The sequence below is a fragment of the Gymnoscopelus braueri genome (assembly GCF_963280865.1).
Source record: "Gymnoscopelus braueri genome assembly, chromosome: 18".
Classification (NCBI taxonomy): Eukaryota; Metazoa; Chordata; class Actinopteri; order Myctophiformes; family Myctophidae; genus Gymnoscopelus; species Gymnoscopelus braueri.
Window position 1 is genome coordinate 19,136,470 of NC_137618.1, and position 19,824 is coordinate 19,156,293.

At 41.2% G+C, this 19,824-nt stretch overlaps 1 protein-coding gene and 1 long non-coding RNA gene across 2 annotated transcripts; one reads left to right on the plus strand and one right to left on the minus strand.

The window, feature by feature from the left end:
- Positions 1-1,928: 1,928 nt before the first annotated feature.
- Positions 1,929-2,681, minus strand: LOC308106310 (uridine-cytidine kinase 2-A-like; the record flags this gene model as incomplete). Its single annotated transcript, XM_080457351.1, has 1 exon — positions 1,929-2,681. The coding sequence occupies one exon, from the start codon at positions 2,679-2,681 to the stop codon at positions 1,929-1,931; it is 753 nt and encodes a 250-aa protein (XP_080313477.1).
- An 11,054-nt stretch (positions 2,682-13,735) lies between these two features.
- On the plus strand, positions 13,736-16,258 carry LOC308106163. The gene is made up of 3 exons (XR_013934975.1): positions 13,736-13,822; positions 14,388-14,787; positions 16,183-16,258. It is a non-coding gene; the product is annotated as an uncharacterized lncRNA (long non-coding RNA).
- The last annotated feature ends 3,566 nt before the right edge of the window (positions 16,259-19,824 follow it).

Sequence of the window (19,824 nt, forward strand, 5' to 3'; positions counted from 1 at the left end):
TATTGAAATAAAAGTCTCTTGATCGACCTACCATTGCAGAGATATGTACCCTGACATGAAACTCAGATCTAATAATATATACAATTAAGTACCCAATCTGTGCATCGAGGCATGACGTAGGTCATGCTTCTCATCCAATCAATGTGAGGTCAGAACTAATAACCATATATGGCTTTGCCAGACATGAGCAAATCATTAAGAGGGATATAATATATAAACTTCAAGCTACCGTAGGTCCAACGTTTACTGCCTGCCGAGTTCAGACAAGCAGCCATGTGCGATGGAATCGCAAAAACTGATTTGCAGTCCACGTAAAGGCAATGAGCAGACCGGAGAACGTTTACTGTTTCCATAGCACGTCAACATATATTATATTTAAGGCTATATATTATTATATTGTATGTAGGCTGTAATCTTGTATAAATATATATGCTGTACGCACTCGATTCCTTTCCCTCTTTCGTTCACTCTTTTTTTCTCTCCCTCTCACAGGTAGCTGGGATAAAACAAAGTGTGTGAGGGGGGACATGTTTATGTAATAACGTTACAATGGCATATTTGTGTGAGCAACGTGTTTGTGTGATCAGAAATTGAAATGAACTCATTACGCCAAGTAAGCTGAGTTAAGCACCGCAACTCCTTTCAGTACATTGTGTAGGGAGTGGGAGAGAGAGATTTGTGACCAGATAGTTACATTTGACAGTATACATATTTTATCACAAATGTAGTTTCATGTTTCTATAGATCATATTTTGATTGTTAAGAATTGGACAGGGGGTAGGGTTTTTATTGGTAAAAAATCGACGAGAGGGGAAACAATTCGATTTGCCAGAGGATGTTGGTGGGGGTGATTTGTTGGAGAAGGGGAAGTGCTGTGAGTGGTGAGAAATGGATCCCAAAAAGGAAGATTTTCCTGTTGGGGGAACTGCTGCCCCCCCTAACTTGTTTTATTTTTCCTTTTAGGATTGTTCAAGGCTGTCACAGACAGAACCCCAACAGGGTGCAATCCTGGATGTTACATCTCCACTTACAATAAAGATCATTCCCATTTCACACATCACATCAACCTGTGAGCAGCGGTTCAAGTTACCTCTTGGCAATTAATTAATAAATACAAACAAAATGTTCAAACAGGAGAAAAGAACTGTAAAAAGGGATCACAGACATCATGTGGCCAGATTTTGACTTCATAATCTATAATGTCTTTCAAAAATATAAAACATTATGTGAAAAAAAAATATTGGTCAGGTTAGGAATTTGGCCCCTCAGTTTGGACTTCTGCCTCTCAAAACATCATATGCCTTGAGGCCACAATTCCCCAGCTGATTTAAAAGTTTTATTCATGTGCCTCATTCCTGTCAAACGTTTTTTTAATGTATTTTTTTGAGATTATGAATTCTTAACCACACGCCTCTCCATCCCCATCTTCAAATTAATCCAGTGACTCTGATTAGTCCAGGGCTGAGCATGTTCGAATTTTTGACTCAGGAGTCGACTAAATAATACCAATAAATTATTTTGTGAAATAAACAGCTTTTTATCTATCTAGCATGTATTTCATTATTTCTCAAAACCATTATTCTATTTGATGGCCTTTCTGCCTTGGCATTTGGTCTCTGTGCCCTCAAAAACATTACAACACCAAAGGCCTGGTGGCCTTGCCCCTAAAGTGATGAAATTTCAGGCCTGGTGTTGGTACTTGTCACCTCCTGGCATTGTGCAAACAAAGTTTGGTGCTAATCAGTCCAGCGGATTGTGAGATTAACTCTGGACACAGACATAGACACACACAGACCTTCTCATAGACGGCTCGCACCTCTTGGACAGCCATACTGTAAAACATATCTAATGACATGAGCAGTCAAAGTAGAATAATAGCAATTCCTCCTTTACTGTTTGTGCTCGACGACTCGACAAGTGTGGCATGGTCAATGTGGGCGGCTGCTCTTGCCGTTCATACAGCCATTGTGGCGCTGGCTGAAGCCACCGCTTAGAATGTCTTGAATGTGTTGTACTATCAAGTTGATAGCCACAAGGTTATCTACTCCTCGTGGAATGATCACATCTGCATACTTCTTTGTGGGTAAACAGAACTCCTCGAAGGATGGTTTAACTAAGGTTAAATATTGTTTCAGCACATGCTCCAGGTCCCTGCCTCGCGTGTCCATGTCCCTTAGAACTCTGCGTGCGAGCCGCGTGTCCGCGTCCGTGTCAACAAACAGCTTCATTTGAAAGAGGTCCCGGATTTCCTGGGAGTAGAATGTCAAGATTCCTTCAAACAACACCACGTCAGCTGGGTACACTGTCACAAATTCCTCTTTCCTGGAATTGGTGACAAAGTCATAGACAGGGATCTGGGTGGCCTCCCCCTGCATTATCTGTCTGAGCGTCCTCGTGATCAGCTCGTTGTCGAAGGCATCTGGGTGATCAAAGTTGAACTGCCCCTTTAGCGCCTTGGCCATCTCCTCCGGGGTGAGCTCCCTGTAGAAACTGTCCTGCCTGAGGATGGCCACCTGTCGCTTGCAGTGGTCGATCTCGTTCTGTCCCAGCAGCTCCAAGATCTTGTCGCACACAGAAGACTTGCCACTGGCGGTGCCTCCGGACACACCGATGAGGAAAGGTTGGCGAACAACACTGACGTGATCGCCATGGTCAAATAGATGTGTGTCACTCACAGGCATACTTTAGAATCTACTCCACAAGCGTGTTATAGCTATGGCTGTAACACCAGCTATGTTGAAAAGGACACAGTTTAAGTATCCAGTCTGTCCACTGACGACGTAGGTTACACCTCTCAGCCAATCACGTGAGGACAGGATATAACTATATATGGCTTGCCCGTATATGGCTTTGGCCAACTCTCTTAGGGAGAGAGCACACTGATGTTGTTTCCACTATATTTAAGCAAAAGTAGTTATTATGCAGAACGTCCCATTTCACAAGTTTTCAAGATGTATAAATTGTTGGAAAATAGATCTACAGTACAAGCTCACGTTGTCTGTCATGTTGTGAGCTTGTAAAGTATAAACTAGGGCTGAAGTGGTTAATGTATGTTTTGTAATCATTATCATTAACTAAAGTTTTAAAACGATTGTAGTAGAGTAAAAAGTAAAATATTTGCCTCTGGGATGTAGTGGTGTAGTATAAATGATCAAAAAATGGAAATACTCGAATCAAGTAAAGTAAAAGTACCACAAACTGGTACTTAAGTACAGTACTTGTCAAAAGGAAAAAACACAATAAAGCTTGAAAGCATATTTCCATTCAGGTCCTCTAAGTGTAAGTTTGTGTAAATTGAGTGCTACTATTGGGAGTGGGGGTTGTAGCATGAGTACCCTTAAAGATTACAAATAGTACATAAAAATAAAATCAATATAATAAACATATTCATACAATGTCCAGTATAAAAGACAACTAAAATATCAAAAACAACATGCGTGCCAGCTACAACTCAACTAAATTCTGGTTAGAACTAGGTCCAGCTGTCCTCTGTCTATGGAGGACTTAAAGTTAAAGATAGAGCTAATCATCCTAAAACTTGCAGGTAACCCAATCCACATTTCTGAAACGAGTCCTTTCCCCATACAGCTTTTGAACCTGCACACAGCATAGTCCCTCTGGTGAAATTACTGTACAACAATCACTAACCTACCTTATGCAAGGAATTCAAATGGAGTGCCTGGGGTCAGATCGTCTTGAAACCTTGTCCAAACATGACTCATACTTCATAGAGGACTGACATCATAGACTGGCCACATGAAGTCCCAAGTTCCGCATTGGACCAACACTTTTATCAGACTCAGTTTGGTTATATCTATACATTATATCATATTTGTTGTACAGTATATATTTGGGCGGTGAAACCGCCCCTATATGTGAGGTTTGGACATTTGCACCCCCCCAACCCTGCGCTGTGATTGGCCACCAGTGTACCCCCCTAACCCTGCACCTTGATTGGCCAATCACAGTCTATTCAGGACTGTGATTGGCTAGTGAAACATGACACATGTGCATAGCCCTATAAATAGGACTATGCACTTAAAAAAAACACATTTATGTTTTTTTTTAAGTTAGGGGTGTACAATGGTTGGTCCACAATATTACTTTTCTTCCATCACTTCTTCCATCACTGTGATGACCACACCGCCCACTTCACACTGGGTGTGATTTTTGGGCGGTGAAACCGCCCCTATACAATTTGCACCCCCCCAACCCTGCGCTGTGATTGGCCACCAGTGTACCCCCCTAACCCTGCACCGTGATTGGCCAATCACAGTCTATTCAGGACTGTGATTGGCTAGTGGCACATGACACATGTGCATAGCCCTATAAATAGGACTATGCACTTAAAAAAACATATTTATGTTTTTTTTTAAAGTTAGGGGTGTACAATGGTTGGTCCACAATATTACTTTTCTTTAAGTGAACTTCCATCACTGTGATGACCACTGTGACCACACCGCCCACTTCACACTGGGTGTGATTATTTTTTTTTTGTATTGTATGCACACCCACACCCCAGGTCAGATTGGACTGAACTTTCCATGCTATGATTCTGTGTTATGATATGAAAGGCCATGTGCAACTTTTTGAAATGTTTTATACTTGAATATTTCACTTGGAAGTCAGCAGAGAAGTTGAAACATTGCATAGCTGAGTAGTGATATCATACTGTAAATGACTGATGTCATAGACTGGCCTCCAAGACATGGAACATTGCCAGGGTAGTGGCACAAGATCGAAGATTGAGAGAACAACTCTGGGCTGGCGTGTGGGACTGAAGATTGTTAGTCCAGATCAATATTTGCAGTTACGTCAAGCAGCTTCTGGCTCATATTTGAGACTGAAAGCAGCGACTGCACTGTGTAAGACATTTAAATGAAGGTTTACATTAGCTTGTCTATAACATATTCTATTGATACAGGACAGAGAAAATTTATTGGATATTTAAATAATGCTGATGTCAATATGACAACTTTCACTCTATATTTGGCTGCTTTTCAGGAGCACCACGCAGATTGTTTTCTTCTTCCTTTTTTTTAAAATTTAGAGTAGCCAATTATTTGTAGCCCTTTTTTCTTCCAATTTTGTTGTTATACCAATGAATCCTCCCCACACATTTCCACAGATCATTGAATACCCAGTAAAAACTGTCTCCACCAAAATATGTACAGTTCCCCTGTCCATTGTAGGCAAAGGCTGAATGACCCTGGCATCCTTCTGGAAGAAGCTGTACAGACGAAAATGCCCAGCCAGGAGTTGCTCTCTGTGTCAAACACTGATGATGTAATGGCTATCCACCTTGTAGTAGTAGCCCCCAAATACAACACATTTGTGTGGATGACAGTGGCAGAGTGACATCGTGAAGCAGGTGCTAATTAAAGACCAGACAGTTGTGGTGGTGTCCAGCTTGTAGATGTCATTGGAGCCAGGGGCAATCCTAGAGTCTGTAGGGACTCCAATGTGTGCACAGGCACAGAGTGCGCTCGAACATTTTTGGGACCCTTGGGGCCTTTTATATTTTTTGGGGGCCTTTAGTTATCTTATAGCAACGTCACACCAAAAATGTATACTGTACATCGTATGCTAATGGCAGCAAGACGTTCCGCAATAACTTGGCCCATGTTATGTAGTAACTGACTAGAATGCTCAATACTCTTCAGGTTGTTGCCTCGTCAATCAATATTACGTGAAAATAGTGTTTCCCTGATGTTCTCTATTCTTAATTGTGAATGTGCATGTAGTCCATGCTTCATTGTGTACACAGATTACAGGACATTGAAAAAACGCAGACAGAATGAACACCCTTTGGTTGGCTTTTTACCATTAATTTCCTCGTCATTACAGTATGCTTCACTTACCAGTGTATTTATTGCCAGACCCAGGGGGTCGGCCTACAGGAGGCTTTGTCGGTCGGTCTGTCGGTCGGTCGGTCGGTCGGTCTGTCCCTCTTTTCCTACCCAGCCATTCAGATTTCAACCACTAGGGGTCTGGCAGAACCAGGTCTCCTGGTCTTGTTTTTTCTTCATCCTCTTTTTGTCTCCGCCAGGCCGAAAGGCATGGCGAGAGAGTATGTTTTACCCCCTGTCCGTCCGTCCGTACGTCCGTCCGTCCGTGTGTCCGTGTGTCCGTCCTGTCCGTCCGTTAGCAGCTAATCTCTGGCACCGTTGGCCCGGCCGCTGCGAAACTGTGCACGCACACTCCCTGGATGCCAACTCAGAACCTCTGGCCCAAATCTTTCAGATTGGCCTGTTATAGCGCCACCAGGGGGCCGATATGTGCAAAACACATTTATTGATACTACTCCTACAGATTTTGTCCAAACATCACACAAATCGGTACACAGTATCTCTATAGTCATGTGATCAACTTGGATTTATCCGATTTCCCATATTCCATCCTGATTGCCTAAGATTGGCTTCCAAAGTTTGCAGGATTGTTCCGTTTTGAACAAAATGCCTCAAATCATGAACGCAGCTTGCGATTTCCGTGAAATTTCACACGCACATTTCTATTAGGCCGACGAAGAAATGCCACCCTTTTCACATTGGCCTGTTATAGCGCCACCAGCAGGTCTAATTTTGCAAACATATTTTTGGAACAAAATGCCTCATGAATGCAGTGTCCGATTGCAGTGAAAAGCCCTTGAACAAATTGGCCTATTATAGCGCCACCAGGAGGCCACAATAACGTACCTGACCTGGCGGAGACCTGTGCTCCGAGGAGCACTTTTTCTAGTTCTACATGTTTCGGTAGTGAAACATTTTGGGAGAGGAAAGATATTCCAAAAGATTATGAAAATACAATATGATAATTGACTGTACTTTTACTAAATATGTGTCCCTTAGATCTGGTGCAACATGAATATCGTCAAGTTTTTCCAAAATAGAATTAAAATTTCACACAATTTCCAACTCTGAATTTGAACCAATTCGGTAGAAAACATTTTTAAAGCGAACATTTGTAACTCAAATCTTTGCTTCTGGTGGTCCCTGGAACAACATATTTTACAAATGTTTGCTTTTAAAAATATACAAAGATTTGCGCACATTTTCACGATTTTTCAAAAATAGCAGATCTACAAGCTCATAGTGCCGCGCTATGAGCTTGTAGATCTGATTTCTTTGAATAGCCAAATAAATAAAAAATGACAAAGATGCGTTCCCGGTCTTAATGGGTTGAGAATGTCTTTCATTTTGACTGTGTTCAACGTGGACATCCTGAGGGGTTTCTCTCTCGCATGGCTCTGTCCTTGTGGCCTATGGGAGCGTAGCATTAATGCTGTGACGTACAGTCCCGTTCCACGACGTTGTACAACAACCTCTGTCCCCGGCTCTCTGGCTGGTGAGGACAGGGCGTCCTGTATATTCCTACATCTTCCCAGAGCCCTTTGGGGCCGTTACTGGGGAGCTAAACCATGCAGGGGACACATATTAATGTGAACTATCAGTTTGTGTTGTGTTAAACGGCACATTTCAAATTCAGCCAACAAACTTAAAGGGATAGTGAACCCAAAAAATCACTTCCATCGATTAGTCACCCCATGGAGACTTGAATTCATGGATATTTTTTAGTTTTTGTCTCATTCCTAAGCCAATAATTTGATGACCAGCGGACCGGTAGGCAGTGGTTCCGGGACAAAGGGACACAAAGGAGACTCTTTGTGTCTCCTACCGGAACCGCTGCCGGTCATACGGGTCCATTTGGTTTCATTTTACACTCTCAAGAGTTAAATTATTGTTAAACATCTGCATTACTTAATTTACAAGAAGTCTACACAATTCTTGTAAATTAAGTTACTTAATTATTCATTACATAATTGGAGAATGTAGAAGAATTGTTATTTTGATCGTTTGCCTGTTGCCTCTCCTATGATGGCACCACATTTGGGTTTTGGGTCCAAGAGTCTAAATATCATCAAACGGTGGTCCGTGGCTCAAATGCCTTGAAAAGCACTGTCGTACTAGATGTCCTGGTAGGACAACCAGCAGCACTAGAGGTGCAGTGGATAATGTGTTAAGATGAATTTTGTTTTGTTCTCCAGCCGTACGCTGACGGCCGTGCATGACACAGTCCTGGAGGACCTGGTGTTCCCCAGTCAGATCCTTGGGAAGAGGACCAGGGTGAACCTGAACGGCACACTCAGCAAGGTCAAGCTGGACGACGCCGAAAAGAAATTAAAGGAGTTAGAATACAAAGTGAGTAAAAGAGGGAAAAAGATGGAAGTCCTGAATCCTTAAACCTATGCTGTTAACCCATTAAGACCGGGAACGCATCTGTCATATTTAAGATTTCTTTGAATATTCCAAATTTATACAAGCTATTATAGAAAAATCATGAATTGTGCAAATCTTTGAATATATATATATATTTTTAAAGCGAACATTTGTAACTAAAATCTTTGCTTCTGGGGAATTCTACAAATGTCTTCTAAATCCTAACAGTTTTTTGAAAAAACGTACGTTGCTATTATCAGTGGTTCTCAAACTTATTCATGTCAAGGACCCCCCTCCATTCCTAGGCCAATAATTTGATAACCAGCAAGACCGGTAGGCAGCGGTTCCGGTAGGAGACACAAAGGAGACTCTTTGTGTCTCCTACTGGAACCACTGCCGGTCATCAAATTATTAGCCTCGGAAACCCAGGCTTTTTTTTTTGTTACAAAAGAAAAAAAGCCTGGGGGAGCCATGCAGGAACGATGGTCTTGGACCTTGTTATCTCCTAACCAATCAGAGTGCAGAGGGGCGTCGCTCTAAATTTGGTGACGTCAGCGTGCTCCGTGCACAGGCCGAGGGGGGGAGGGGAGGGGAGGCGGGGACATAGATTGGTGAAGCAATAGGAAGCCACGCACAAATCCGGGCGGCTGTGTTTGGGTCCGCCCTTCAAGACCATGGATTGAGCTCGTAGCCTCAGGCTATCAAATTATTGTCTTAGGAACAAAAACAAAAAAATATCCATGGATTCAAGTCATTCATGGGGTGACTAATCCATAGTGACTAATCCATAGATTTTTTTTGGGGGGTGAACTATCCCTTTAAAAAATTGATAAGTTCAATACACATGTATGGATTCATACTCTCACAGCTCTGACTTGCTGTTTTGAAGAATGACGAACTGTTGACTGAAATATGTAATCCATCTCATTGAACATGATAAGAATGTCTGAGGTGTTCAACGTGAACATCCTGTGAGGTTACTCTCTCGCATGGCTCTGTCCTTGTGGCGTATGGGAGCGTAGCATTAATGCTGCGACGTACAGTCCCGTTCCACAACGTTGTACAACAACCTCTGTCCCCGGCTCTCGGGCCGCCGAGGACAGGGCGTCCTGTAATATTCCTACATCTTCATAGAGTCCTTTGGGGCCGTTACTGGGGAGCTAAACCATGCAGGGGACAAACTCATATTTTAAATGTTACTGCCAGTGCCAGCGTTCAGATTAATCCATTAAGACCGGGAACGCATCTGTGCCATTCTAGATTTCTTTGGCTATTCAAAAATGGCAGATATACAAGCTTGCAGAGTGCCGTGCTACGAGCTTGTAGGTCTGCTATTTTAGAAAAATCTTGAAAATGTGTGCAAATATAAATAATGTAAAAATGTTCACATACAAAATATATATATAACTCAAATCTTTGTTTCTGGGGCATCCTTGGAACATGTTTTGAGATGGGGGTCCGCGGCCAAATGCATATAATTTTGGGGGGCCTTGACATGAAATAATTTTTGATTACATCATTTTTGATTACATCATTTTGTGGGTCCTTGACATGAAAAAACTTTTGAGGGCCACTGATATTATAGAAACATTATTTTTTCAAAAAAACTGTTAGGATTTAGAAGACATTAAGTAGAATCCCCAGAAGCAAATATTTGAGTTTAAAATGTTAGCTTTGAAAAATATAAATATTCAAAGATTTGCACACATTTTGATGATTTTTCAAAAAATGGCAGATCTACAAGCTCGTAGCACGGCCGCGGTATGAGCTTGTAGATCTGTTATTTTTTGGAATAGCTAAAGAAATCTAAAAATGACACAGATGGAGATCCCGGTCTTAATGGGTTAATGTAGAAATGTTATAAAAACCCTGAACCTTGAGTCAGTGCAGTGAATGAGTGAAGTTAACAAGATGTTCCTCTGTGTGTTTTTCTGTCAGTTTGAAGCCTTCACTGATGTCTACAAAATGCTCACAGGCAAAGATGTCGTCTTCCATTTCCAAGATGTGCAGTAAAGGTTTTTTACTGCACAGTGAAAAACAGTGTGGACCGTGTGTTATTGAATGTAAAGGATTAAGGATGACAAAATAAAGTGTTTACTGTCTTATGTTATCAAATGTGATTTTTAGGACCTACTGTCCACACTGTTTAGAAATGTGATTTTTAGGACCTACTGTCCACACTGTTATTAAATGTGATCTTTAGGACCTACTGTCCACACGGTTATTGAATGTAAAGGATGACAAAATAAAAAGTGTTTACGGTCTTTGTTGGTTTGGTTGTATTTTGTCATTGCCTGCGACATGGGATGGGTTTGGTTAAAGGGATAGTCCACCCAAAAACACTTTTTTTCCCCTATCGATTAGTCACCCGATGGAGACTTGAATTCATGGATATTTCATATCCATGAATTTAAGTCTCCATGGGGTGACTAATCGAGAAAAAAAAGGCCTTTTGGGGGTGAACTATCCCTTTAAACACAGTTTTCTGTCAAGACATGAGACAAGTTTTGGACCCAAGTGCAGAACCAGGCAGGCAGGCAGAGAAGGTTCAATGAAGATTTAATAATAAACTCAGGATACAAACTGACATTAAAGCAGGAGATACAAGGGCAGGACACACCATGACATTAACTATAATCTGACAAGGGAACACTGAACACAGGGAGGTTTAAATAGACACAGACTAACAAGACATAGGTGAAACATAACTACAATCAACACAGGGATTGGCTGGGAGACTAACAGGACACAGGTGGAGAAACAAGTAATCACAGGGAGGTGAGACAAGACAGCAAACACTAGGGCAGACAGGAAACACTAGGAACATAACTACACAATAAAAGTGCAAGGAGAACAGGAAACTACTCTACATAAGATACAAGGATCCTGACAGTTTTCTTTTGATGTGAAAAAAGGCACAGGTTTGAATCCTCAGATATTGTGAGATTCTGCTGGTTAAAGCAAATGATATGAATCCTCTGATACTAAGATACTGTTTAGGGTTTAGGCCACTGATTCTCAACCTTTTTCATTTCAAGGACCCTCAGTTGATGTTTTTTGCTACCCAAAATGTTTAAGTGTATATATGGAACTAAATGTACCCTTGTTGTTCAGTTTGGTTCGCCCTAGACTCTAGGCCTAGAGTTACACACATCTAAGGGTCTTTTTTTGGACCCCTGGTGGTCCCTGGACTTGACGTTGAGAAAGGTTGGTTTAATGAAGGTAACAAATGTTAATTGTAGTATCTACACCAGTGGTTCTCAACCTGTTCAGGCCGTGACCCCCCAAAATAATCATATTTGAACTGGGGACCCCCCAAAATAATCATAAACTGGCGACCCCCAAAATAATCATATTTGAACTGTTGACCCCCCAAAATAATCATATTTGAACTGTTGACCCCCCAAAATAATCATATTTGAACTGGTGACCCCCTAAAATAATCATATTTGAACTGGTGACCCCCCAAAATAATCATATTTGAACTGGAGACCCCCCAAAATAATCATATTTGAACTGGTGACCCCCCAAAATAATCATATTTGAACTGGGGACCCCCCAAAATAATCATATAGCCTACAAGCTCACAACGCTTTAGATCGGCTATAGCCGATCTAAAGTATTAATTAAATTATTCATTATTAAATGTATTATTATTATTAAATAAGTACTAATCTAAATATTACATGTGATCTTTAGGACCTCCTGTCCACACTGTTATTAAATGTGATCTTTAGGACCCACTGTCAACACTGTTAATAAAACTGATCTTTAGGACCTACTGTCCACACTGTTATTAAATGTGATCTTTAGGACTGACTGTCCACACTGTTATCAAATGTGATCTTTAAGACCTACTGTCCACACTGTTAGTAGATGGGATCTTTAGGACCTACTGTCCACACTGTTATTAAAACGGATCTTTAGGACCTACTGTCCACTCTGTTATTAAATGTGATCTTTAGGACAGTTCGCGTTATAGGCTATTAAATGTTTTGATCAAAATATTTTGTCCAATATCCACACTTTTAGTAAAACACCCAGACACATATTTCCATAAATTGTAACATTTGAAATAAAGAGTGTAAACTATAGATCTAAAGGTCTGTGTGTATAGGATGACTGTAAACACCTGGAGTAGAAGTATTTATACTTAAAAGTCGAGGTGACGTGATCTCCCCGAGCGGGTGGTCCTGCTCAATCTCCCTGGGCAGTAGGTGGTCCTGCTCAATCTCCCCGGGCAGTAGGTGGTCCTGCTCAATCTCCCTGGGCAGTAGGCCTACAGTTAAAGGCCGGGCAGAGATGGAGGAAAACACACGGACGGTGTGTGTGTGTGTGTGTGTGTGTTTGCCAGACCCAAGGGGTCGGGCTTACGTGAGGCTTTGTACCTGTTTCGTCCATACATGGGCATGGTCACTTTGTCCTCCGGCCCCAGCTAAAAAAAAGGCTGTCACTTTGTCCTCCGGCCCCAGCCAAAAAAAAAAAAGTCCCCCAAAAAGGTCTGTCCATACATGGGCATAGAAGGGACACACGTCGTGCGAAGCCTGTTTCGTCCATACATGGGCATGGTCACTTTGTCCTCCGGCCCCAGCCAAAAAAAAGTCTGTCACTTTGTCCTCCGGCCCCAGCCAAAAAAAAATATGTCCCCCAAAAAGGTCTGTCCATACATGGGCATAGAAGGGACACACGTCGTGCGAAGCCTGTTTCGTCCATACATGGGTATGGTCACTTTGTCCTCCGGCCCCAGCCAAAAAAAAGTCTGTCACTTTGTCCTCCGGCCCCAGCCAAAAAAAAATCTGTCCCCCAAAAAAGTCTGTCCATACATGGGCATAGAAGGGACACACGTCGTGCAAAGCACGTGTGTGTGTGTGTGTGTGTGTTGTATTGTATTGTATTGTATTGTATTGTATTGTATTGTGAGTGAGTGAGTGAGTGAGTGAGTGAGTGAGTGAGTGAGTGTGTGTGTGTGTGTGTGTGTGTGTGTGTGTGTGTGTGTGTGTGTGTGTGTGTGTGTGTGTGTGTGTGTGTGTGTGTGTGTGTGTGTGTGTGAGTGAGTGAGTGAGTGAGTGTGTGTGTGTGTGTGTGTGTGTGTGTGTGTGTGTGTGTGTGTGTGTGTGTGTGTGTGTGTGTGTGGGGGGGGGGGGGGGGGGGTGTTGTAAAGATTGTGTTGGAGATTAAACTTTTGTTCAGAGACTGGGGAGTGTGTGGGAGTGTCTCAGTCTGCTCTCTGGGGAGTATCTGTCTGCTCTCTCCCAATCATCTGCATGCATGTGGCGAGTGTAGGAGACTGGAGCAGAGAGTGGACACTAGCTGCGTCCTGACAGTCTGTAGGTGCTGCTCTGTGGGTCTAGGTCGGTTTTCTTCTGAGTCAAAGTGGAGTAGCCTCGGAAACCCATGCTTTTTTTTTTTGTTACAAAAGAAAGTGGAGTGGTTGTCATGTTCCTTTCAGAACTGAACTTTGTGTTTTGGTGCCCTCTAGTGGACACTAGGGTAATATTATGTATCGTTCCATTCTCAAGTGAAACTTCATGACATGCGGTCACAGAGCAGCTGCTCAGCTACAGTGTACCTTCACCCTTTTATATGTGCCTTGGAAAGTATCATCTGTGAATACCTTCGTTGCAATGATTACTGATGTGTATTTGCATTTGTAGCCATGTGGTTTTCTTAATTTCCTCAATGCAAGAGGTCTGCTAATGTTGTATCATGTTTGTTTGTTTATGCTAAGCTACAGCTAGCTTCCATTTACCTGTACATTGGTGTATGCTAGTGTCTCACTGTTGGTTAACATTAGCTTTATGCAAGCACCAGAGAAGCATTCTGACATGTCAATTCATACGTGTGTGTGTGTGTTATGGTTCATAGCAATTCATAAGGACAGTAATATTTCATTATTGTATTTCATGGTTCAATTCATGTTTTCCAATTCATATCACAGTAATGTGCAGTGCTGTATAAATAGGTTAAAACGTTATTTACAGAGATCTACAAGCTATTTACATTCTACTCACAGTAAAGTCATTTCATGTCATTTATGAGTAATGTAGTCTACTGTGTGGTACAAACACATTGCTTGTGACCGTATTGTAATGTTTTATTTGTATTGAATGCATGTCTCATACAGTGAGCATTGTTAATCACTGCTACCCTTTTGTTGTTATGTCATTTCAGTTTTACAAATTTGCCTTGTTACCGATTGGAGAAGTAAAAACCCTCAAACTTTACTCTGCCTCTGACCATCACTTCAAGACAATTGTTAGCTGTCTGTCTATTTGTATCCACACACACATTGAGGACAGAACAGTGGTGTACGAATGATTTTATAATTAAATCATTAAGTCGTTCATTACCATACTGAACTTGATAAAAATGTTAAGTACATTCAGATCCCAGCTAGTAAAACCCTGCCTGAAATATCAACTATCCAAATGGACTGAAGATGAACTATTTAGGGTTTTCAGAACAAAGTTGGCCTCCTTTTCAACGGTGTCAGAAGAGGAACAGCAACAGATCCATGGACGCAGGCTGCTCGAAGCAATGCTGATGCCTGGAATCACGTTACACAGAACAGGTATGTGCTGCTTTTATGTCACTTTCTAGTCTCCCTTCTTCTTCATTAGACTACAACCAACAGATACAGAACTGTTATATTAACACTGGACAGAGTAGCGGAGTATGCTTCCTTCCAGCAGCAAATCAACTGTAGATAAGAGCTGCAGACCACAGAATTATGGTTAAGGTTTGTTTATTCATGCTCAAAATAGCAGTTTACAAAACTGAATAGTTGCAGTGTCCATGAATACAATGAAAAGAGAGGATAAAACCACTGAATCTCTACACTGTGAGAAAAAAGCAGAAGAAAAAATGCCTCCCATCTCACCAGAGAATTTAGGAGAGAAGGAATGTGAAGGGAGTATTGTGTGTGTGGCACGCAGTTGCAGTGGTGTGTGTGTAAAGGCATTTGACCTCTGGGGGTCAGGCTCCTTCCTTCTCTTTGGCTGAGAGAGAGAGAGAGAGAGAGAGAGAAAAACTTGGGGTGGCTCAGGAGGAAGAGCGGACACTTTACTGTTGAAGTGACCTTGAGCAAGACACTGACTGAACCCCTAATTGCTCCCGGTGAGCAGGTTTCCTCAGCCGTCAGTGAATGGGTGAATGTAATGCACATTGTAAAGCGCTATATAAATGCATCATTTACCATTTCCTTGAGTACTATTTTGAGGTACTTTTACTTTACTTGAGTATTTCCTCTCCACTACATCTCAGAGGCAAATATTTTATGTTTTACTCCACTACAATTATTTGAAAACTTTTGTTTAAGTCACTTTCATACATTAACCAATTACACCCAATGTTATACTTTGGCCCATCTACAGCTCAAAACGTGCATTGTGAGCTTGTAGATCGGCTGTTTTCAAAAAAGTTGGACACATTTAAAAAAATCTGAATACTTTGACATTGGTACTCGTATCGTTAGCATCGTTTGATGCCAATACTTTTGTACTTTTACTCAAGTCAGAGTCAGTATGCCAAAGTTTCTACTTTGGCATACAACAGTGAGTTACACACAAAAGTAGCAAAAATAGCTATTGTTAAAAATAATAAATTGAAAGTATAGGTGAAAGTGGGTTTTATAAATATTGTACCAATGCAAATAATTAACAAGAGCTGGTGAATAAATAATACAATAGGGTCTGCTCAAATAATAACAGGTTATTTTTTTTTACCATTTTCTGAAAAGTAACAGTTTTGGACATGCAAGGTTCCTACCGACAGTGACGGTATGGTGTATTAACTGGTTAAATGGTGCATGCAACAGCCTACTGTATCACCTACTGTATCAGTTTGAAGAAGGAAGTAGTGCCAGATGCTTTTACAATTAGAACACTATCAGTTGGTAATACAACAGCTTCCATGTTATTTCTAATCATTTTATGGTTTATTTATCTCCCCTCATTCTCGATTCCAGAGGTCTTTCCTGACCAACTACCAGTGAAGAAACATTTCTGCTGTGACCAGTGTGGGAAAACGTTCTTCAGAAACAGTCATCTCAAACGTCACCAGAGAATTCATACAGGAGAGAAGCCCTACCACTGTGACCAGTGTGGGGAACAGTTCAGCCAAAGTGAGGGTCTCAAACAACACCAGAGAATTCATACAGGAGAGAAGCCCTACCACTGTTACCAGTGTGGGGAAAAGTTCAGCCATAGTAGTAGTCTCAAAAAACACCAGAGAATTCATACAGGAGAGAAGCCCTACCACTGTGACCAGTGTGGGGAACAGTTCAGCCAAAGTGGTAGTCTCAAACAACACCAGAGAATTCATACAGGAGAGAAGCCCTACCACTGTGGCCAGTGTGGGGAAAAGTTCAGCCATAGGAGTAGTCTCAAACAACACCAGAGAATTCATACAGGAGAGAAGCCCTACCCCTGTGACCAGTGTGGGGAACAGTTCAGCCAAAGGTGTCATCTCAAAAGTCACCAAAGAATTCATACAGGAGAGAAGCCCTACCACTGTGTCCAGTGTGGGGAAAAGTTCAGCCATAGTAGTAGTCTCAAACAACACCAGAGAATTCATACAGGAGAGAAGCCCTACCCCTGTGACCAGTGTGGGGAACAGTTCAACCAAAGGTGTCATCTCAAAAGTCACCAAAGAATTCATACAGGAGAGAAGCCCTACCACTGTGTCCAGTGTGGGGAAAAGTTCAGCCATAGTAGTAGTCTCAAACAACACCAGAGAATTCATACAGGAGAGAAGCCCTACCACTGTGACCAGTGTGATAAATGCTTCAGCACTGACGGAGGTCTCAGATCACACCAGATAGTTCATTCAGAAAACTACTACTGCTGTGACCAGTGTAAGAAATTGTTCAAACGCCACAGCTCCTTAAAGAGACACATTCAAGCAATTCACACTTGAATGAACCGTGTAAGAATGGTTTTAACCAATATGATGCTTTAAAGAACCATCAGAGAATTCACCCTGAAGAAGACATAATTCACCCTTGTGAATTATGTGGGAACAGTTTTCAATGGAGGAACATTTTTAAGTCTCTCCATGTGCATTGAGCTAGACCGATTGGCTGATATATCATACAGTATATCGGCCGGTGAATAAAAATACCTTTTTATTTTGTATCTATCAAAAAGTTACTTATGTTCATTTATTATTTTGCTCATAAGTTAAATATTTTCAAATTGCAACTTGAATCAAATCAAAAGATTTTTTATGATTAGTCAAAATATTGGTTAAAATATTAGTAATCAGTGGTCTGGGAATCTTCAAAATCGGGATCGTCATCAGACCCAAAAATCTGACATCGGTCGGGCTATAGAGTGCTTCTATACAGAAGGAACTGTGAGCAACGTTGATGGAAAAGCTTCTCTGTAAATTCTCACCTCAAACAACGCCACACTGTAAACAACTTTGAGCAACGGACACACTCACTGATGCAACATAACATACTGTATGTAACGGCCAGGATTCAAACCTGGGTCTCTTGCACAGGAAGGGACAATAAAGCCGCTAGCTTAAAGGGGAAGCCCCCTTGGCCAAAGGAGATCATATGCTTTTGGTCTTCAGGCAGTGGCTCTGAACCACTCTGTGATGAAGGTGTTCCAGGGGTTCCTCAGTAAAATGAGTTAATAGCATTAAGTTCAGTTATTCAGCTATTATTATACAATCTTGAAAATGTGTGGACATTTTGGAATAATCTTTGACAATTGTTTACAACAAAAAACTTTTTTGAGGGTCCCTGGCACAACATATTTTCAGATGGGGGTCCACCACGGCCAAATACAGTTTGGGGGTCCTGGCCAAGAAAATGTAACCACTGGGTTAAGCTCACTTCACCAAAGCTCGTTTTAGCTTTTTTTTAATAAATTACTTTTCGTTTTGTTTATTATGACGTACCCTTCAGGGGTTGTTCTGGTTATAGGCTAATGCAGGGGTCTTCACCGTTTTCCAGGCCATGGACTCCTTATCTGATTTGGGTTACACATGATCTTTTCTATTAATATGTTGGATTCATGTTAATGTGTATTTTCAAACATCTAACCACTTAAACCCTCAATACTTAGTAAACTTGACCTTTGGCTTTGTACTTGGCTGCTCTTTTTTCCTCGACCTACAGTACAAGCTCACAACGCGTCACAGTTGTGACAGGCACAGTCAGACACAGTTTGGAGGCAGTATGAGTGGACTTTTGTCTCTCAGAAGTTTTTCTTTCTTTTTGTCGGACGGGCCATCCGAAATAAGTAGGATGGATTATTTTGAAGCATTTATTGGCCTTAACCCCTAAACCTGTCACTCCCCTTTAACCTTTCACCTTTAACTCTTAAAGGTGGCATGCTGTAAGTCAGTGGTTCTCAACCTTTTCAGGTCGTGACCCCCCTAACAAATTGCAATAATTGAACTGGGGACCCCCCCCCCACCGTGACAAGCACTTGGAATTGTAGGAGTTGAGGTATTCAATTTTGTTTGACTCGGTCCCACAGATAAATATTGTGGGGGCAAAAAAATATAATGTGGGGACCCCCCTGGGGGTCCTGGCCCACAGGTTGAGAACCACGGCTGTAAGTGATATTATTTTGTCAATATAAATGTTAAATACAAATACCTCTATATTCCCCTAATAATCATTGCTATAGACATTTCTAGGTCAGGATACAAATAATTTCCTCCAATCAGGAGAGAGAACACATACAGGATACAGATTAAATAAATGAAATTGGAGCTGATAAATGGGACCCATCTGAAATGTATTTTCTGTTTACTAAAAGATGGAGGGACATGGAGATAACTAAGTCTATTTCAAGTCTATTATGCAGTTTGTTTTGGTTACCTTCGCCTGTTTCTATACACTATACACTATGCCACACATGGGCAACTTACACCCCGGGGGCCTTTGACCATCTCAATCCCGCCCTCGAAGTCCTCAAAGAAAAACATAATGACCCCCATAAATGTATATCTTAAAAGGTAACATTATGTTCATGGTTTTTAGGGAAATAATTTGACACGACTCATTTGAGTACATTCCTGCGTTCCATATTCCATCTGTAGGTACTCAAATGTTAGATGTTTATAATGTAACAGTGAAACATTCTGCCATGGATCCATATTTATAACATAATGCAATGGGCCCCATCATGCACGGCGTCTTATGCATTATGACTAATCTTATTAGGCATTTTTTATTATTTTGAAAGATATTTTTAAATGGTGAAAATAGCTCACAACGCCATGCATCGAGACACATTGTGAGCTTGTAGATCTGCTATTTGTGCTGAATGTTCATCCCAGAATAGGGAGTGTAGGGTTCAAGTGGTTAAACTGCAAGCAGAGACATGAAAAAGGTCTGTAAGAAACAATTATAAACAACAACAATGCAATAGGCGTTTTTTGTACACTGAGTATTATTTCTCTTTTGTTTAATAATCTGTAACAGTTGTATATAATGTTATTTTTTACATTGACTATGGTTTAATCTTTTGTTATTTTGTATTGTACTTTAATTGTGTTTCATTTTGTTATTATATGTTAAATGTGCTTCATCCTTTATGTTATACATATAGTCTGATTTAAGTCTTATTTTATTTTACATTGAATA